The sequence below is a fragment of the Hemitrygon akajei genome, chromosome 6 (assembly GCF_048418815.1).
Source record: "Hemitrygon akajei chromosome 6, sHemAka1.3, whole genome shotgun sequence".
Taxonomy (NCBI): domain Eukaryota; kingdom Metazoa; phylum Chordata; class Chondrichthyes; order Myliobatiformes; family Dasyatidae; genus Hemitrygon; species Hemitrygon akajei.
Window position 1 is genome coordinate 25640664 of NC_133129.1, and position 22642 is coordinate 25663305.

Sequence of the window (22642 nt, forward strand, 5' to 3'; positions counted from 1 at the left end):
AATTTGTTTTGGGTCAGGGAGCTTCCATTAGAACTGGGATTTTAATCAGTTCTGATGAAGGTTCAGTGACCACCTGTTGTTTCTTTCTCCACAGATGCTGCCTGATCTGCTTCTAAGTATTTTCTATATTACTGCAACATGCAGGCTGCTTTGCAAGGTTCTGCTTAATTGAACGCAGATGGATCACGAGTGGCCTGCCCTTCTCTCACTCTGTTTGACAACACATTTTAAAAAAGAAAATAGACTAGTTTCAACTCTTGAATCATTAGAAATCTCAACAACTAAATGAAAGGTTCAAGGTAAGATCTTGTACTATCAGAAGAAAGCTAGGAACTAGATATGAAGGAAAACTGCAAAACAACGGACACTGAGAGAGCCCTTTATGAATTCTGTATTTCTGTCATGTTTGTCAGTGCCAAGTGACACAATTGTCCCATCCAACAGGAACACAGCATGCCATCTACTTTGGTTCACTGCACACCTTTTCAATTATTACCAGCTTCTGTAACATTGCAGTCTCACTATTATTCTTGCCAATTTCTCTGCCCTTAATTCATTTTAAACTGGTGGTACTTCTATCTAACCATCCAAGCTGGTGCAATTCTGTCCATTTTCCCCATCTTTAAGATCACCATCCCCATTATAATATTGCTAGGTTCTCTTACTCCCACTTAGATGCTCTCTGCCTTGATCAAGTTTTAATTCCTGTTTCCGAATCTTTCAATGGCGATGCCCATCCTATCTGCATAACCATCTATAGCCCTGAGAGCTATAGGCCCTGTACTTTCACTTCCCCAGTTTCAATTGCTCCACTGTTAGTAGCTGTGCCGTCAGATGTTAACGCATTAATCTTAAGAATTCCTTCCCCAAAACATCTCAGACTCTATTAAGCAAAAAGCCCACATCTTTAATCAAACTTTTGGTTAGCTATCCTATTATCCTCTCACATGATTAAATTTATTAGAAACCATTCATGTCATTCACACTGTGATGGCTGACTGGATTAAAGCTCATGTTTAAATGCATGTTGCTGTTGAGCATGTTCTATTTTCATCTCAAAACACCAGTTCCACTTTTGTTCTCGTGGCCAGCCCCACTGTTGCCTTCAAATTTTTCTTTCTTGTGCCCTTCATTACCATCCCTAAGTCACTGATTTCACTCAGTGACCCCTGTGTGTCACTCTCTTCTGCAGTGCTCACTTAAGTCATTCTGACTATGTACTTTGTGTATAATTCTTGTTTTTAAAACCTCTCGCTTTGCAATCTGAGGTAGTCAGCTGCTTCAGACAGGCTTCAATTGTACCAGTGCCTAAGAAGAATGTGGTAACCTAACTCAGTAGCTATAGTCCAGGTGCACTTGTGTCCACTATGATGAAGTGCTTTGAGAAGTTGCCTGAGAAGTGACTTGGATCCACTCCGATTTGCCTACTGCCACAGCAGGTCAACCGTAGATGCCATTTAATTGGTTCTTCACTTAATTGTGGAACATCTGGACAGCAAAGATGCAAACAACAGGATGCTCTGCATTGACTACAGCTCAGCATTCAATACCATCATCACCTCAAAAGTAATCAGTTAAGCTTCAAGTCCTAGGCCTCAATACCTCCTTGTGCAGTTGGATCCTCAATTTCCTCACTTGCAGATCCCTGTCATTTTGGATTGGCAACAACATCTCCTCCACAATCTCCATCAGCAGAGGTGCACCACAAGGCTGTGTGCTTAGCCCCCTGCTCTTCTCACTTTTATGCTCATGACTGTGTGGCTAAGCACAGCTCCAATGCCATATTTAAGTTTGCTGACGCCAACCCTGTCATTGGCCGACTCAAAGGTGATGACAAATCAGCGTATAGGAGAGAGATCGAAAATCTGGCTGAGTAGTGCCACGACAACAACAGCCTCTCACTCAATGTCAGCAAGGCCAAGGATATGATTATTGACTTGAGGAGGTTTCCAGAGGTACATGCACCAGTCCTCCTTGGAGGATCAGAGGTTGAGACAGTCAGCAACTTTAAGCTCCTCTGTGTTACCATTTCAGAAGATCTGTCCTGGGTCCAGCAAGTAAGTGCCATTGTGAATAAGGCATGGCAGTGCCTCTACTTGGAAGTTTACAAAGATTTGGCATGACATCTAAAACTTCAACGAACTTCTATAGATGTGTGGTGGAGAATGTATTGACTCATTACATCACAGTGTATTATGGAAACACTAATGCTGTTGAATGGATAATCCTACAAAAAGTAGTGGATACAGCTCAGTCTATCATGGGTAAAGCCCTCCCCACCATTGAGCATATCTATGTGGAGTGCTGTCACAGGAAAGCAGCATCTGTCATCAATGACCCCCGTCATCCTGGTCATACTGTCTTCTCACTGCTGCCATCAGGAAGAAGATACAGGGGCCTCAGGGTGCACACCATCAGGTTCAGGAACAGTTATTGCCCCTCAACCATCAGGTTTTTGAACCTGAGGGGATAACTTCACTTGCCCCGTCACTGAACTGTTCCCAAAACCTTGGCTCCATTTCAAGGACTCTTCATCTCAGGTTCTCAATATTTATTGCTTATTTATTATTATTTCTTTTCTCTTTTTGCATTTGCACAATTTGTATTTTTTGTTTTGTTTTGCAGACTGGTTGTTGTCCATTCTGTTGGTTCCAGTCTTTCATTGATTCTATTATTTTTCTTGTATTTACTGTGATTGCCCGCAAGAAAATGAATCTCAGGGTTGGATATGTTGACATATACGTACTTTGTTAATAAATTTACTTTGAACTTTGAAGAATGTCTGCCAACAACTGCAATCATCACCTTGCAAAATATAAGCAAGAATGGAGTTGAAGAAATGTAGGGCCAATTTATCTGACACATGGATTCAAGCCCACAGAATGTGATCAAGCTCCAACCTTTGCAGTCAGGAGCGTCAAGCCACAGGCTGATGGTTTAAGGGGCAAATTCTCTTAAATGTAAGATGTTAAGTCTGATGCAGTTCTTTTTTTGGCCAGTTCAAGGCCTGTTCTGCAAAGTAATAACATCTTTTCAACACATGTAAAATGCTAGAGGTCAGCAGGTCAGGCAGCATCTATGGAAGGAAATAAATACTCAAGTTTCAAGCTGAACCCCTTCAAAAGGACTGTTTCTCACCCTGAAACAATGACTGGTTCATTCCTCCATAGACGCTGCCTGACCTGCTGAGTTCCTCCAGCATTTTGTGTGCATTGCTCTGGTGTTACTAGCACTTATTTCACCACTTTGCTCATTAGGTTCAGAAACACTTTTCAAATAAACTTTTAAGCTTAACATATTGGAAACCAAGAAATGTTCTTGTAATTGCAAAGTTTCAGTAGTCATTGTTTTATAGTAATGAGAAAAGTACTTAAAGCCTCATAAACTGAACATTATCTTTCAGCTGTTCCGAATCAATGAAGCCAATCAATTAATGCAGTACGATCAATGCTTGACCAGAGGAGCTGATGGCTCGAAGGTTATGATTACACACTGTAGTATGAATATGTATAAGGAGTGGCAGTATATGAAGGTAAGGTCAATGTTATTACCACCACTTTGTTGTAAGATTGAACAGACTAGGGCTGTCATCCATAAAAGCAGCAAAGCTAATGCGCAGCCAGATTGGGGTCCTTGAGGTTAAAGGAAATAGAAGAGTAGGCAGAACATCGCTGTCTCTACTTGTAAGAGAGTCTGAACCAAGAGCCATGATGACCACTTAAGTTCAAGTTTATTGGCATTCAAATATACACAGGGTCAAAAATGACCTGGGACTCAGGACGGCTGGCGTTTACGGGATTCCCTATGGATGCAGAGCGGCGTATATCCACCGGATAGGGTGCATGGTGGAAACCTGCATCAAGGAGCATGGAAGGTGTATCCGTTTGCTACCTGGAGAAATCGACAGAAGCAGAACATTGCTTTCACAGTGGCCATAAGATTGACTTCGACAGCACAAAACTACTGTCGCACCAATGAGTTTTGGGACTGATGAAGGGAAAGAAGCCATTTAAATAAAGCTAGAGAAAAAGAATTTTAACAAAGACAAAGGTCGTACTCTAAGTAAGAACTGAAATTCAATTGTAAACAAAGTGGGTCAGCCAATTTGATGAAGACTAACCAATCAGGAGGGACTGACGACAAGGGAATATACAGCACCAGACTAGACATGCCTAGGCTTCACCCCTGATAAAGACGGCAGTGTTTGTCATCAAAACTTCGATTAAAATTGATACCTGTACCTGGCTGGAAACTGGAGAAGAGTTTATTCGTAGAGAAAGCTATTATTTCTCTGTTCTTTTGTTTTACTTGTTTTTTACTTTGAAACTTTAATCTTTTTACTTTAAATAAAGTAAATTTATTTATTTAATAATAAATTATTTATTTATTTATAATTTATTATATAACTGGAGAAACTCCATAATAAAGATGACACTACAATACGTAATTCACCCTTTCGGTAAAGCAGAGAAAGGTTTGTTCAGATAAAGGTTATGGGTTAAGGGTAAATGGTGAAATGTTTTAAGGAGAACATAAGGGTGTGAGAGAGTGGAGCAAGCTGCCAGCACAAGTGGTGAATGCGGGTCCAATTTCAACACTTCTTAAAAAAAAAATTTTAATTAGTTTTTCTATACATTTTACAAATTAAAAACCCCAAATCCCAATGAGGAACATTAATACAGTGCAAAATTAAGCATACAATGACAGTATGCTACAAAGGAAGAGAATTTGACAAAAAAGCACCTAAATTGAAGACAAGTAAACTTAGTATCCTCCCCAAGCCCCACAACACAAGAAAAAACAACAACTCCAGACCAACCACAACACAATATAGAGAGTATAAATCAGGACAATCAAACTCCCAGACTGTGAATACACTTGGCAACAGAGGATAATAATGCCTACTACCAGAAAAAAAAAAGGGAGCTGAAAGCAAGGGACCGAAAAGAGAAAAAAAAACCCTAGTCAAGAGGAAGATTATGAAAGTACTCGATAAAAGGTCCCCAGACCTTATGGAACTTTAGATCCGAATTAAGAACTGAATAATGAATTTTTTCGAGGTCCAAGCAGGCCATAATGTCGTTAAGCCATTGCGCATGAGTGGGCGGGGCAACATCTCTCCATCTAAGGAGGATCAAGCGTCTAGCCAGGAGAGAGGCAAAGGATAATAGGATTTCAACACTTAAGAGAAATTTGGATAAGTATATTGATGGGAGGGGCATGGAGAGGTATGGTCCGGTTGCAGGTCGATGGGGCTACTTCAGCATTAACTAGATGGACTGAAGGGCCTGTTTCTCTGGTGGTGTGCTCTGTGACTCTAAAGCAGAATGATCTTCTTTAGCCAGAAAATGCAGCGATGTGATGTTTACTTTCACAAGGTGCAGCCAAGGTGAAAAGCAAAGGCGGATAGCAGGGAAAGCTAGAGGAGGGAGTAGAAGGGTGTGCTGATGGTTAGAAAGAAAATTAAGCAAGAGGTGGCTTGTATGAAGTGGGAGATGTGACAATGTTTTGTGCTTACAAAGTTCAGCCGTAGTTTTCACCTCAAAATGCAAAATGATTTTTAATTTGTAAGTTATGATGAGCTATAAAATACTTAACATTTGTTTTATTTTTAATATGTGTATATTTATTAAAATCACTGAGAGCTGTTGAAAAATGAACTGAAATCACTACATTACTGTGGAGAAACTCATAATAAAGATGTCACTGCAGTACATGATTAACCCTATGCTGAAGGACTGAGAGGTTTGTTCTGTGTTAAATGTTAAAACAGCAACTCAGTAATGCCTTAAATGTTTTAAAGCCCATGCCACCTTTAACATTTGAGGCCTTCTGTCATTACTGAACATTTTTCCTTCACTTTGCATACCTATACTGAATTCACATATTTATTCCCCTTCCTAGTTGCTTCTATTCTCACAAATTGGGGTCTCTCTATATTTTTCTCCTCCCTAAGAACCAACATTTTATTTCCCCCTAAAATCTTGGACTAATGCCCCTTTCTTCACAAATGGTCTGAATGAACTACAGGAAACTATCTTCTATCCCAACACAGACTAATCACCAAATAATTTCCACCTCCACATTCTTTCCTCTTGTTCCACATCATTTTAGCCTATCCGCCCCTCTTCTTCACCATCCCCATCTGCCTCAGCTTTCAATTCTAAGCCCACTACTAGCTTGAGTTGCACTTTGTGTAGTTTTATCATTACAGTTAAAACATCACTGACAATGACACATTTTGAAGATGCATGTGACCATATAACAATTACAGCACGGAAACAGGCCATCTCAGCCCTTCTAGTCCGTGCCGAACGCTTAATCTCACCTAGTCCCACCTACTTGCACAGCCCATAACCCTCCATTCCTTTCCTGTCCATATACCTATCCAATTTTTTAAAAATGACAAAATCAAACCTTCCTCTACTACTTCTACTGAAAGCTCGTTCCACACAGCTACCACTCTCGTAAGTAAAGAAGTTCCCCCTCGTGTTACCCCTAAACTTTTGCCCCTTAACTCTCAACTCATGTTCTCTTGTTTGAATCTCCCCTACTCTCAATGGAAAAAGCCTATCCACATCAACTCTATCTATCCTCCTCATAATTTTAAATACCTCTATCAAGTCCCCCCTCGAACCTTCTACGCTTCAAAGAATAAAGACCTAACTTGTTCAACCTAACTTGACAAGAGTTTATTGTTTCATTAAGTGGTTATGATTGTAGCAAGAGTGAAGAGTCAACTATTTTGTACCGATAATATTCCCATTAATATGTTAATCACTTTAAAGATTATTGTTTAGTTGGAGGAGAGGGAATGTGGTTAGCTGTTATATACTGTTTTTAGGTCTGTTCGCTGTGCCGTATGAAGTGGGTGATCATGGTCTTTCCATAATTGCACTTGGCAAATCTTTCGACAGAACTGATTTTCCATTGTCTTCTTCTGGGTAATGTCTTTTCAAGACGGGTGACCCCAACCACTATCAGTTCTCCTCAGAGATTGTCTGCCTGGCATCAGTGGCCCACATAACCAGGACTTTTGTTGTGACCATCTACCATCTGCTCTCATGGCTTCACGTAACCCTGATCAGAGAGCTAAGCAGGGTATTACACCTTTCCCAGGGGTGACCTCTCGGCTAACGGAGGGATAGAACACCTCCTTTGGTAGAGATGTATCTCCACACCACCATCCAAAAGTCTGTGCATGACTGAAAACACAAGAAGCAGGAGTACGCCACCATCATTCAATATAATCATGGCTGATCTGCGCTAGGCCTCATCTTTCCTCTGTGTCAGTTCCATGGAGTCCCAAGTTTTCCCAATCCTTCAAAACTTAATCTGCATTCTCTTTAAACGCTTCACTGTTCTAGCCTCCAAAATCCTCAAGGAAGAGAATTCCAGAGATTTACGATCTTCTGAGAAGGTATTACTCTACTGTATACTTCAAATTAAATGACTGCTCCATGATCTTGTAAGTGTGTCCCCTCATTTGAGACTCCAAATAGAAGAAACATCTCAACACTGATTTCCTTAGTAGAAACATCTCAACATCTAATTTATCACGCTCCCATATTTTCCCCATAAAAGAAGCAACTGGGAATGGGTAGATTCAATAAAGGTATGAAATGTAAAGGTTAAAATGCAACCTAACTAAGAGAATTTTACTCAGATTTTGTATGTTTAATTTAGATCACCCCTTATTCCACTGAACTAAAGAGAATGCACATCTAACTTTTTGAACCACTGCTGATTAGGCAATCTTTCTTCTCAGGAATTAGCTTAGTAAATCTTCTGCAGACTTACTCAATGCTATTCTAACCTTTTTTAAGGACAAGGGGATCAAAATTGGACATGTGCAGCCCACCCATCCCTGTACAATTTTAACAATACGGTAATTTTGAAATCCAGTCCTATTGTAGTAAAGGTCATTGCACTATTTACTTCTTAATGACTTGGTGCACCTTCCTGCTAACTGCATGTTTCATGTCCAAGAACACATAATTCCCTTATACACCATAATTGGGGTATTACTCTGCTTTTTGATTTCCCCCTATTGACATGCCTGATCTCACACTTTACTAAGTGCTACACACTACATTTGCTAAGTGTTATACACTCAGCTTACCTAATTTAACAAAAGTTTCATTACACCCTCGTGCATATGACAATAAACTAATCTGAACCTGAATCCAATCACTCTGAATATCCACTGCAACTGTTTTTTTTGCCTTTTTCTGTCATAAGCAGATTCAGATAGCTTCCACTCTGCCCCTTCTCCAAATTATGAATTTGGAGAGTAAATGGCCAAGGATTGGCTCTTAAAGGTGAAATGTTTAAGGGGAACCTCAGGGGGAAAGCTAACTCACTCAGAGGATGGTGTGAGTGTGGAATAGGGTGCCAGTGGAAGTAGTGAACGCAGGTTCAATTGCAACTTTGAGGTAAGTTGGGATAAGTATATGGTTGGGTTGGTTATAGTGGGCTGTGATCTGGATGCAGGTAGATGGTATTAGACAGAAAAACAGGTCGGCATGAGCTAGTTGTGCTCTTTCTGTGCTGTAGTGCTCTATGACTTTCTAACTGATCCTTGGGGTACTCTCAACCGTTACGTCTTTCCAGCCTGCAAAGGACCCCTTTGTACCAAATTCACCTTCTAAATAATAACCTCAGTGCCAACCAGTGAAGTATCTCCATCTTTCCTTTCAGACACTGCATAGATTCACACACATTCCAACGGGCAAGTGCTTAGATCGCTCCGAAGTGCTTCACCAAGTTTTCATCTCTGATTGTGATTCTGCAAAGACCTCGCAAAAGTGGGAGATGAATAACCTGCTGGCGGTGTGATTTGTCATGTAAATGTACAAGATGAAAATTATCTGTATATTGCTGCAAAAAACTGTACAGCTTAGTGTGTAAATATTTTTGACACTTTCATTTCAATGAAGGATCTAGAAAAATTGTGATTATGTAATAGTCAAAATTATGTAATTACAAATCACAGTATAATTTTTTAATACCTTGAAAGTTCTTAGATGTTTACAACTTATTTTGCTGTTATCTTGACAAACTTTACCTTAGTAATAAGGTGCAATCCAATTCTTTGGGGGATAACACTCAGGGGCGTTCAACGTTGGTTGCTTTTCCTCAATAAATTTGTTTCAGTAGGTACATTGTAATTAGGGTCATCTAATTTCCCCAGTTAGATCAGAGCTGGATTTTAAGTTCTAAACTATCCAGTATATACATCACAGGTAGCCCAAGTTTTTCCATTAAAATGTGTTTTTTATCCAATAACTATTGTCTCTGATATTGAGGGTGGTCATCTGTGAGGTTCCAAGGGCTCTTGTATGGTTATTTTGAAACTTTGCTATTGGTGGAGGGAGGAGTTGGTGATGGTGTTCTTTGCCCATATCAATTTGATTCTAACAATGTCCGTTGCCAAAAGGAAAAGGTGCTATTAATGCTGCAGACATTGATCATTATAAATAAACATTACATTCCTTTTAACGATAAGTACAGAAATAAGATGTGGTAAAAATCATTCTAAACCTTGTGAATTTGTACAATCCCCTTGGGTCCAGTGTCTCCAATACTCGCTCCATACCAGATGGTCAATTGAACTTGGCAATCTTTAAACTCTTTGTCAAAAAGATGAAAAAATTCTGATTTCCATCATTGTTTTAGAAATGATCTCAAAAATCCTTCCAAGATTTCAGCTAGTTTACGTTTGGATCTTTGCTACTTTAGCCTCTTTAAGCAGTAAAGCTTGCTATTTATTAAAAGAATGAATATTTATCTTAAAATGTTTGTGTTTTATACTAATTGATAATCTAGCACTACCATTTTTTAAACATCTTGAATTTGTCGCTCAAATTCTCTTTCCATAGATGACCCATTCCTCCATACAGTTTTATATAAAAATGCTGCAAATATGTCATTTGGGAAATTAGCTGGTCTTGAAAAACTCTGTGCCATATGAAATATATTTTTCTACGATGTACTTGAATGTTGGTAGGAATAAAGGTATTTAACTTTATACTATAATGTCATGGCTGCAGCAGTTGATCACAAAATATAAGTTATTTTTCTTTCCATAAGCACTTATGGATAAAAAACATTAATTACTTAAGGTTGTTGTACTATTTAAGTTGAGCACTTTGCTGCAATAGAGCTTTCTGTAAATGATTGCAGAGGGAGGTTCAAAATTCATCAGCCAAAACACTCCCTTTATAACTTGAATCTATTGCGCAAGTTTTCTTTTGGTTACGCGCAACTGTTGACAGACTGTAAATATTCCCACAAATGGCGATTCCTGTACATACTGTAAAATGGGGATTACTTTAAACGGGCTAAAATTTGGGATGGAAATGATATCCAACTCTTCAAATTTCGAATGGTTGTTTGTTCTGCTGTATATTTGTTCTGAAGTTGTCATCAAGCCAAATAAAAACAACAACAACATATTTAAACAGTCTTTGCCAATGTTCAGTATGTTCATAGTTTTCAACCATAAGTACAAGATAGTGACGAACAAATTCAGTAAGAAAATTTGGGACAAACTTGCTCATGCCAAGAGTGGTGAAAAAAGTGGGTAGTAAGTGGGTAGTAAGTGGGAGGAATGTTATAAATTCTAGTAAGTTCATAAGTAAAAAAATATATAATAAATTTGATATTCTCTAGATGCAGGAAATCCAGAGTAACATGCACAAAATGCTGGAAGAACTCAAGCAAGTCAGGGAACATCTCTGCAGAGGAGTAAAGAGCTGGTGTTTCAGGCTAAAACTCTTCATCAGGACTGGAAAAGAAGGGGGAAGAGGCCAGGATAATGAAAGGTAATAGAATTAGAAGGGAGGTGGGAGGAAAGTTGTGCAAATTGTCAATCAGAAGAATTGAAAAGCTTAATTCTGTGCCTCGTATTCTGTATAGTTTGTATGTGTACAGTTTTCGTAACGTTATTTATTGAGATACAGTGCAGGATACGTCCAGCAATCCCCCAATTTAACCCTAGCCTAACCATGGGACAATTTACTATGACCAATTAACCTATCAACTGATGCGTCTTTAGACTGTGAGAGGAAACCGAAGCACCTGGAGGAGACCCACACGGTCATAGGCAGAATGTACAAATGTACAGCGGTGGGAGTTGAACCTGGGTTGCAGGTACAACAAAGCTATGCTACCTGTGCCACAGGTGAAGCCTGGTGAGAGGAATGTACTGTGGGTGAGTGGGGTAGAAGGAATGAAGTGAGAAACTGGGAGGTGGAAAGGGTAGAGGACTGAAGAAAGAGGAATCTGATAGGAGGGGAGAGTGAACCACAGGAGAAAGGGAAGGAGGAGGGGCACCTGATGGAGGTGAGGAGCAGAGAAAGCACAAGAAGGGGACCAGGTGTGGAAATGGAAAAAGAGAGCAGGAAGAAGTTAACGTAAGTTGGAGAAATTGATGTTCATACTGTCAGGTTGGACACTACATAAAGAATATGTGGTGGTGTTGCTCTTTTTTTCCATTTGTAGTCATCCAGATTAACTGCAAAGCAAAGTGATTAACACAAGTGAAAAAACATGCACGTGGGTTTGGTTTTTCTCTTCCAAAGAACTTGGTCTGCTCCCTTCACCTACGTAATCTCGATTCCACCCACCCCACCCAGTCCCACTCTCCAAACAACAAAGTTATGGCAGAGGCTCTGAGAATTTTATTTTCGGTAGCATCCCAGTTTGGTAATACTGGTTGAGTATCGTTTATCCAAAATGCTTGGGGCCAGAAGAGTTTTGGATTTCGGATTTTGGAATATATAATGAATAGCTTGGGATCACCACCATTTCTGACTGAATTTATGCGCTAACAGTAAACAGTCTTACACTTGTTCATCACACATATGTATTTAACAGTAAAAATTATTACATAACATTAATAGTGAAAATATAATGTGTGCAGGGTAACAAAACCAGCACTGTAGCATCAGGAGAATACCTGAATCGAACAACAAGCAACGGCAAGCTTTTAGTCTCCACCTACGATGCCATGTTTTGATTAAAGGGTTACAGCACACTTTTTATGTTTTACTTTTTTTAAGGTTTAATGTAAGGTATATAAAAAAATTAGCATTGTAGATTTCTTCTGGTGTTAGATTTTCACCAGCAGCAATCTTCACAAACTTACCAATGCTTCATGATCATCAGACACTTTAACATTCTTTAAAGCTTTAAAAATGTAATGCCATGCCTTTGCTTAATTTCTGCAACCAGTCTGAATGTTCACAATTACCTTCAATTTTCACTTCGTCATGATAGATCTTTGCTTGTTTCACTATCAGCATACCGTTAGTGGCACATGTTCACTGCTGACAAATGCATTCTTTCAATACAGGGTCGAGATCTTTATCTTTTGCTTTTTGCAGTTTTTTTTTTCTTTTTTTCAATATCTCTGTTCATTACATATGTGAGGTCATTCCTCTGAACTGTCTGTGATGTGCATTGCCAGGGAACCTTCCCAGCATCATGTAGAATTTTCCATTTGTGTGACATCATGACAGTGCTTGGAAAAAAATTCGGATTTCAGATAAAGGGTACTCAACTTGTAGCATGAGGGGGGATTGTTTTTATGCAGTTAATTACGACCTGGAAAGTACAGTTTAATTAGCTGGTGGAAGAATATTCAATATTTTTCTTTGAGACTGTTTGGTTCAGTTTCTATCTGACGACCATTTCCCATTTGAATTTGGATGGTGGGCTGCTTTAAAAAGAAACATAAAATATAAAGCAGAGGTAGTCTGTGCCTCAACCTTGCCCCTGTCATTCAGTACGTCCACAGCTGAGCTGATCATGGGCCACAGTGCTACATTGTTCGCAAATCCTTCCATTCCCTCATCACCTAAAAATGACAGCCCCATTGACAGAGCACGGAGGGCAGAATCCCCCTCTGATCAGCCAAGGATTATCACTTCCAGGTTTGCTTCCCTATTACTGACTTCCTATTTTCCATCTTCTCTTGTGCTCATGGGGAATTCTCTCTGCTGGGACAGACTCTTTTGCTGAGATGATCCTTTACGGTGGGGGGGGGGGGGGCGGTGCATGCAAACAGGCAATTGTGGTCTCTGTTGCTTTCAAACGACATTTCCGCAAAAAGTTCATCGGAAGTCGATTTAATGATTGCACAAGGAGTTCAAAAGATGAATCAGCATCAGAACTTCTCATTGCTACCATCAAGGAAAGAGGTACAGGAGCATTTAGGAACAGCATCTTCACATCCAGCATCAGATTTCTGAATGGACCATGAACACTACCTCACTTTTTGCTCTCTTTCTGCATTACTTATTTTTTTTACTATAGTTTTATAGTACTTTTTTATATATTGCATTATACTGCTGCCACAGAACAACAAATTTCACAACTATTACCAGTGAAAATAAACCTGATTCAGAAGCGTTTGGGTGTGGAAGTACTGGCTGATTACAATGACAAGGGCCCAAGTCAAGAAGTTGTGGATTCAAGTCTTATCCCAGAGCACAGATGCTATCTATTCCAGCCCAGTACGTACTGATGGCATGCTGCATCTCTAATTTTACATATTATCTAAGGCTTTACCTACCCTTCCTGGTGGAAGTAAATGTTCCTGTGGCATTATTCTGAAAGATGGGAGGGGTGGGGTTCACACAAGTGATATATTATAATCGTAGGGTTATTACAGCATAGAAGGCCATTCAGCCCATTGTGTTCGCAACTTCTACAAGTGCATTTCCCTTGCCCCATCCCATCACCCAGCTTCTTCAGGGCCTGGTAAATACTTCCTCACCATATACACTCGATGGCTACATTATTAGGGACAGGAATGGAACCTCGTATGTCTTCTCTTCTGTAGCCCAACAGCTTCATGGTTCAACATGTTGTGCATTCAACAATGCTCTCCTGCACACCACTGTTGTAAAATGAGGTTATTTGAGTTACTGTCACCTTTCCAGCAGCTCAAACCTGTCGATTCATTCACCTCTGCCCTCTCTCATTAACAAGGCAATTATGCCCTCAGAACTGCAGATCACTGTATGTTTTTTGTTTCTCATACCATTCTTTGTAAACTCTTAAAAACTGTTGTGTGTTAAAATCCCAGGGGATCAGCAGCTTCTGAGATACTCAAAGCACCCTGTCTGGCACCAACGATCATTCCACAGTCAAAGTCCTTAGATCACATTTCTTCCCCATTCTGACCACAAACACGAGAAAATCTGCAGATGCTGGAAATCCATGCAACACACACAAAATGCTGGAGGAACTCAATGGGTCAGGTCGAATCTGTGGAAAAGATTTCAGTCGACATTTTGGGCCGAGATCCTTCATCAGGACTGGGAAAAAAAGATGAGGAGTCAGAGTAAGAAAGTGGGGAGAGGGGAAGAAGAACCTCAAGGTTGATAGGTGAAACTGGGTGAGAAGGAAGGGATGAAGTAGAGTGCCTGGAAGTTTATTGGTGTAAGAGATACAGAGCTGGAGGAGGGGGAATCTGATAGGAGAGGACAGAAGGCCGTGGAAGAAAGAAAAGGGAGTGTAGCACCAGAGGAAGGTGATAAGCAGGTAAAGAGATAAGGTGAGAGATAGAAATGGGGAATGGTGAAAGTGGGGTTCATTACCAGAAGTTCGAAAAATCAATATAGAGGGGGCCATGGACTAACATGTCAGAATGGGAATGGGAAGTGGAATTAGAATGGGTGCCCAGTGGGAGATCCCACCTTTTCTGGCAGACAAAGCGTGGGTGCTCAGTGAAGCAGTCTCCCAATCTGCACTGGATCTCACCATTATACTGGAGGCCACACCAAGAGCACTAGATACGGTAGCTGACCCCAACAGACTTAAAAGTGAAGTGTTGCCTTACCTCGAAGAATTGTTTGGGACCCTGAATGGTAGTGAGGGAGGAGGCATAGGAGTAGGTATAGCACTTGTTCTCAAGAGGGAGATCAGTGGGGAGGGACGAACAGACAAGGTAGTTCCTCATTCTGATGTTTGATCAAAACAACATCTGAAGCTCTTTACCATGTCTGCATGTTTTTGTGCATTGAGTTGCTGCCACATGAATGGCTGATTAGTTATTTGTATTAACGAGCAGGTGTACATAAAAACGTGGCCACTGAATGTATTTCTCATGACTGATGCAGGCACCCTACAGGGCCTTGCTTTCCACACCTATAACTGTGTAAGTATAGCACCAACACCATCCACAGATTACACCACTGTTGGTCTAATCATGGATGGTGATGAGGACCCGTACAGGAGGATAGTCAGCTGGTTAGTGGTGCTGTAAGGAAAACCTTGTGTTTTAACAGCTGCAAAACCAAAGAGCTTATTGTAGACTTTTGGAAGGGGAAGGCAGATGAACACACGCCTATCCACATTTGAAAGGTCTGCATTGGGTAGGGTGTGAACATCTTAGAAGCCTATCCAGGTTCCTGCACGTGGATACAACATGAAGAAAGCACACCAGCATCTCTACTTAGAATATTTTCAAGGACTGAAAACAGCTCTACAGTGGAAAGCATGCTGACTGACTGCTTCATGGCCTGGTATGGAAATTCCAATGCACAGTAACACAAGAGGCTACAAAGAGTGGTGGACTCTGCAAATTCCATCACAGGTACAGCTCACCCCACCATCGAGTACATCTACACCAAACAATATCTCAGCAAGGTGGTTTCCATCATCAGGGACCCTCACCAGCCAGGCCATGTCCTCTTCCTGTTGCTGCCATCAAGCAGGAGGTACAGGAACTCAAAGACCCGCACTTCAAAGTTCAACAAAAGCTTCTTTCCGCTGCTATCAGATTCTTGAATGGACCTGAAAGCCTCTAATTCTACCACAGACTTTATTTTCCTCAACTTGTACTAATGTCGTTGTGTTTATTTTGTTTTGTACGTGATGAATAATTTGTCATTTTAAATTGAAGTACTTCGTGTTTGTCATGCTTGTAATGTACTGTGCTGCTGTTGCAACAAACTAATCTTCATGGCACTTTTTACTTCACCTCTATACATCCCCGTGATAATAAACTTGAACCATGATAAAGTTGAATTTGATCCAATTCCCTCTTAGAAGACATAATGAAGCCTGCCTCCATCACATCTGCAGGCATGCATCCTAGGTTCCATAAGACAGGAGCAGAATTAAGCCATTCGGCCCATCAAATCTGCTCCACCTCTCCATCATTGGCTGATTTATTACCCATCTCAACCCCATTCTACTGCCTTCTCCCCATAACCTTTGACATCCTGACTAATCACAATGCTATCAACCTGCACTTTAAATATACCCAATGACTTGGCCTCCACAGCCATCTATGGCAATGAATTCCACAGATTCACTACCCTCGAGCTAAAGAAATTCCTCCTCAACTCTGTTCTAAATGGACATCCTTCTATTCTGAGGCTTAGAGTCCCCCACCACAGTAAACATCTTCTCTACATCATCTCTATCTAGGCCTTTCAATATTCAATAGGTTTCAGTGAGATCCCTCCCCCACGATTCTTCTAAACTGCATGAGTACAGTCCGAGAACCATCCAACACTCCTCATTTGTTAACCCTTTTGTTCCCAGATCCATTCCCATAACCCTCCTCTGGACCTTCTCCAATGCCAGCACATTTTTTCTTAGATATGAGGCCCAAGCTGTACACAACACTCCTAAGTGCAGTCTAACCAATGCCTCATAAATCGTCAGCTGTACATTCTTGCAGTCTAGTCCTCTCAAAATGAATGATAACATTCCAACCAGATACGTTACCCATGTCACTATTAATTCTTTCCCCCTTTAGTTTATGCAGATGATCTCAAACCTACGAAAGAGATTGACCTCTATCTGTCCTCTCTATTTAGACCCCACATCATTTCACACATTTCTATTAGGTCTTCTCACAGCTTTCTCTTTGAGAACACAAACCCAGCCCCTATAATCTATCCTTATAACTGTAGGTACTTATTTCCAGAAATCTTTTCTGGACACTCTCTATACCTTCACATCTTCTTACAATGAGATGACCTGAAATGAATTTACTACTGTTTGTATACATTGATAAACCCCAGAATTGTGTATGGCTTATTAACTACTATCCCTTGGTGCTAGGAGTCAGGAGTTAGTGATGGATGGATATTTTTTCTGATTGGAAGTCTGAAACAAATGGTATTCCACAGGGATCAGTGTCTAGGGCTTTGTTGAATCTAATATATGCACAGTGGCCAATTTATTGTGTAAACCTATACACTTGCTTGATAATGCAAATATCTAATCAGGCATTCATGTGACAGCAACTCAATGTATAAAAGCATGCAGACATGGTCAAGAGTTTCAGTTGTTGTTCAGACCAAACGTCAGAATGGGGAAGAGATGTGATTTAAGTGACTTTGACTGTGGAATGATTGTTGGTGCCAGATGGGATGGCTTGAGTATATCAGAAACTGCTGATCTCCTGGGATTTTCACACACAGCAGTCTCAAGTGTTTACAGAGAATGGTGCTCAGAACAAAAAAAACATCCAGCAAGTGTCAGTTCTGTGGGCGAAAATACCTTGTTAATGAGAGCGGTCAGAGGAGAAAAGCCAGCCTGGTTCAAGCTGACAGGAAAGTGACAGTAACACAAATAACCATGTATTACAACAGTCATGTGCCAAAAGAACATCACTGAACACTCAACAGTTGATCCTTGAAGTGGATGGGCTACAGCTGCAGATGACCACATTGGGTTCCACTCCTACACTTATTAAAGTGGGCCAGTGTGTATACATGAATGATTTAGATAAGAATACCCTCTTCTCATGCTACCATCAGGGAGGAGGTACAGGAGCTTGAAGATGCACAGTCAATGTTTTAGAAGCAGTTTCTTCCCCTCCATAATCAGATTTCTGAATATTCCATGAACCCATGAACAGTATCTCGCTGTCTTGCTCTTTTTTACACTATTTATTTACTTTTATGTATTTCTTATTGTAGAAGAGAGAAGAAGAATAGCCCTTAACTCGGCAGTGGAGTTATCGGGGCACTGTCATGACGGTGTTTCTGTAGCAAGCTATTCTTGGTTTTACGAGGCCGAGTTGCTAGCTCGACGCTCAACCCGACTTGGATTCGAACGCGGGAACCTTCACTCCAGAGTCCGGCGCTGATAATATTGCGCCACCAAGCGGGACATTTCTTACAGTAAGTTAGAATAATTTTTATGTCTTGTACTGTACCACTTCCACAAAATAACAAATTTCACTATATAAGTAAATAATAATAAGCAGTAAAAAAATAATCAGTGATAATAACCCTGATTCTGAGTCCAAGGTGATCTGATTAGCAAGGTGCAAATGACATGAAAATTGGTGGAGTTGTAGATAGCCAAGACGGCTGTTTAAGGAAACAGTGGGACATATATCAGCAGGAAATTTGGGTGTAACGGTGGCAGACGGAACTTCATCCAGACATGTGTGATTATTATAAACGTTTACTGATGTTCTGTCTATACCAATAAGTTGAATGAATTTGGCCTTTTTTCCTTGGTGCGACAGAGGATGAGAGGTGACCTGATAGAGGTGTATGAGATGATGAGAGGCACTGATCGTGTGGATAGTCAGAGGCTTTTTCCCAGGGCTGAAATGGATAAAATGAGGGGTCACAGTTTTAAGGTGCTTGGAAGTGGGCACAAGGCAGATGTCAGTGGTAAGTTTTTCACACAGACAGTGGTGGGTGCGTGGAATGCACTGCCAGCGATGTTGGTAGAGGCGGATACAATCGGATCTTTTAAGAGACTCTTAGATCGGTACATGGAGCTTAGAATAATAGAAGGCTTTGCAATAGTATAATTCTAGGCAGTTTCTAGAGTAGGTTACATGGTCGGCACAACATTGTGGGCTGATGGGACCTGTAACGTGTTGTAGATTTCTATGTTCTATTTTCTATGTTACCTTCTACACCATGACATTTGATAGTATAGAATCTGTACGAGATATGATTCTGAATCAATACCCTCTTGAACCAACAATTAAACTCAAAGTTCAAAGCTGAAATTAAAATTATTATCCAAGTACATATATGACACCATGAGATTCACTTACTTGCAGGCATTCATAGGAAAATAAAGTAATACTATGCAATCAATGAAAAAGATAAACAATCAATGTGCAAGAAAGCAAAAAATAAATACATAGGTAGATAAATAAATAAATAATACTGAAGATTTGTGTTGTAGAGTCTTGAAAGTGGGACCAGAGGTTGTGGAATCAGTTCAGAGCTGAGTTATCTACGTTGGTTCAGGAGCTTGATAATTGTAAGGTAATAACTGTTCCTGAATCTGGTGTGGGATCTAAGGCTCCCAATACCAGCAGTGAGAAGAAAGCTTGGGCTAAATGATGGGGATCCTTGATGATGGGTGCTGAATTCTTGTTGTAGCACTCCTTGCAGATGTGCTCAATGATAGGGTGGGCTTTGCCTGTGATAGACTAGGCTGTATACACCACTTTCTGTAGTCTTTTCCATTCTTGGGCATAGATGTTTCCATACCAGGCCATTTTGCAACCAGTCACTGTGCACCTATAGAAGTTAGTCAAAGTTTTAGATGCACAAACTTCTAAGAAAGTAGAGGCACTCTGATATGATACCACCAAGGAATTTAAAGTTACTGACCCTCTCAGTAGAACTCAGAAATGAAATAAACAGTATCGTATAAATTGAGTTAGTGGCAATCAGGAATGCATGCTAACGAACAGGACAGACTAAATACCCTTCTGAGATTACTTACAACCATAAGGACTTGGATCGTGTATGGCTTAGCTACTAAGCCTGGCAGAACTGTTTCTACTGAGTGGAGACGGGGCAAAGGCGAGATACTGGTGCCTTAAAACCTGTTGCTTCAGGCACTTGGGGCTCGTCCACTGTGGTTGGCAGCTCATCAAGAAGGAAAATTCTGATCTCAAACTTCCGCTGCCTTGTAGCTATATCCACCCATGGGGAAGGCTTCGGGAGTAAACTCCAAGGAAAAATCCGGAGCTGTAGCCCCTAATACATTCCCACATTGAGTTCAACGTTCACTGGCAACTCCTGCAAAGCTGCTGATGGTTAACTGCATTGGTCTCTGCTGTTCCTTTGCATTCATCAGCTTCATGGGCTACATGGGCAACAGTACATCCTAACACTTGTTCTCCCTATCATACTGCCCTGGCTTCCATATGACGTAAACAGCTGGGACACAACATCCACCTACAGAGTGCCTCAGAACCATATAAACCGGGAAACATTAAGCTAGCAAATTTACTGTTCAACTCATTAGAATAATTACCTTGACACAGTTGCTTTTATGTTTGCTTTGGCAAAGTTTGCTGTACCTCATCCTATTTAACAAATACTTTGCAGTGTCTAATCAACCATGCATTTTTGCAACTAATTTGGAATTAAATAATCAGTTGATTTTTCATAGTTTGAAATGACAGATATTTTTTTAAAAAAGGAAAAATATTAAACGTTATCCTATTTACACAACTGTGCTTGAATTTCTGAAATAGCTGCTCTCCAGCCACAGCATGTTCCAAAATGGGGAGAGTGCAGAGGCTTCCACAGTTAAATTGGAAACACAAGTGATTCTGCAGATGCTAGAAATCTTGAACAAAACACACACAAAATGCTACAGGAACTCAGCAGGTTCACAGCATCTATGGAAGGAATAAACAGTTGCTATTTCGGGCTGTGAGACCCTTCACCAGGATGGAAATAAAGGGGAAAGAGGCCAGGATAAGGTGGGGGGAAGAAAAGCTTACAAAAGGTTCAAGAAACTAGGTACTGTTAGAGCTCCAGTAAATTACAAGGGTGCACCATGAAAGGCTTCGTCGAGCAGGATTAAGTATAACCCCAAGCATTCCACATGTATGTGAAGAGCAAGAGGATGAGCCATGTGAGATTAGGACCAATCAGGAGTGAGAGTGGAACTGGAGGAGGTAGCAGAGGTACTTAATGAACACTTTGCTTCAGTGTTCACCAGTGAAAAGGACCTTGGCAATTGTGGGGATGACTTAAAGTAGATTGAAAAGCTTGAGTGTATAGACATTAAGAAGGAGGATGTGCTGTGGGAAGTGAGGGAGGCGATTGCTGAGCCTCTGGCGATGATATTTGCATCATCAATAGGGATGGGAGAAGTACCAGAGGATTGGAAGGTTGTAAATGTTGTTCCCTTGTTCAAGAAAGGGAGTAGAGATAACCGAGGAAATTATAGACCAGTAAGTCTTACTTCATAGGTGGGCAAGTTAATGGAAAAGATCCTGAGAGGCAGGATTTATGAGTATTTGGTGAGACACTATCTGAATAGGGATAGCCAGCATGGCTTTGTCAAGGGCAGGTCATGCCTTACAAATCTAACTGAATTCTTTGAGGATGTAACAAAACCTATGTGGATGTAGTGTTTATGGATTTCAGTAAGGCGATTGATACGATTCCCCGTGCGAGGCTCATTCAGAAAGTAATAAAGCATGGAAGCCAAGGAGACTTTGCTCTGTGGATCCAGAATTGGCTTGTCCACAGAAAGCATAGGATAGTTCTGGATGGTTCATACTCTGCATGGAGGACAGTAGCCAGTGGTGTTCCACAGGGATCTCTTCTGGGACCCCTCCTCTTTGTGATTTTTATAAATGACCTGGATGAGGAAGTAGAAAGGTGTGTTAGTAAGTTTGTTGATGATACAAAAGTTGGGGGAGTTGTGGATAGTCCGGATGGAATTCAGTCCAGATAAGTGTGAAGTGGTTCATTTTGGTAGGTAAATGTGATGGCAGAATATAGTATTAATGGTAAGACTCTTGGCAGTGTGGAGGATCAGCGAGATCTTGGGGTCTATGTCCATAGGACACTTAAAGCTGCTGTGCAGATTGACAGTGTTATTAAGAAGGCATATGGTGTGTTGGCCTTTATCAACTGTGGGATTGAGTTCAAGAGCCATGAGGTAATGTTACAGCTATGTAAGACCTTGGTTAGACCCCACTTGGAGTACTGCGTTCATTTCTGGTCACCTCACTACAGGAAGGATGTGGATACTACAGAGAGTGTACAGAGATTCACAGGGATGTTACCTGGATAGGAGAGCATGCTTTATGAGAATAGGTGGAGCGATGGAGAATGAGAGATGACCTGATAGAGGTGTATAAGATTATGCGAGGCATTGATCGTGTGGATAGCCAGAGACTTTTTCCCAGAGATGATATAGTTAACATTAGGGGACATAGTTTTAAGGTGCTTGAAAGCAGGTACAAGGGGGATGTCAGAGGTAAGTTTTTCACACAGAGAGTGGTGGGTGCGTGGAATGTACTGCCAGCCAAGGTGGTAGAGGTGGATACAATAGGGTCTTTTAAGGGACTCTTAAATAGGTACCTGGAGCTTAGAAAAATAGAGGGCTATGCGGTAGGGAAATTCTAGGGAGCTTCTAGAGTAGGTTACGTGGTTGGCACAACATTGTGGGCCGAAGAGCCTGTAATGTGCTGCATATTTCTATGTTCTATGTTAGTGTAAGGAGGAGTCTGCCATGTGAGAGGTGATGCCGGGTAAGGGGGAAAGGTGGGTAGGTGGGTGAGGAAGGGGTGTTGAGGTGAGAAGCTAGAGGTGATAGGTGAGAAAGGTAAAGGGCTGGAGAAGAAGGAGTTTGATACGAGTGTGGACTATTTGAAGAA

General features: G+C 40.8%; 1 protein-coding gene across 2 annotated transcripts in view; it reads left to right on the forward strand.

Moving 5' to 3' along the window:
* The window catches only part of galnt7 (UDP-N-acetyl-alpha-D-galactosamine: polypeptide N-acetylgalactosaminyltransferase 7), a 126191-nt gene extending 115728 nt beyond the window's left edge, over positions 1-10463 (forward strand). For both annotated transcript variants that reach the window (XM_073048003.1, XM_073048002.1), the window contains exons 11-12: positions 3404-3532; positions 8701-10463. In XM_073048003.1, coding sequence (XP_072904104.1) covers positions 3404-3532; positions 8701-8838 — 267 coding nt within the window. In that variant the 3' untranslated portion in view covers positions 8839-10463. The remainder of the gene's footprint in view (positions 1-3403; positions 3533-8700) is intronic.
* Positions 10464-22642: the final 12179 nt, after the last annotated feature.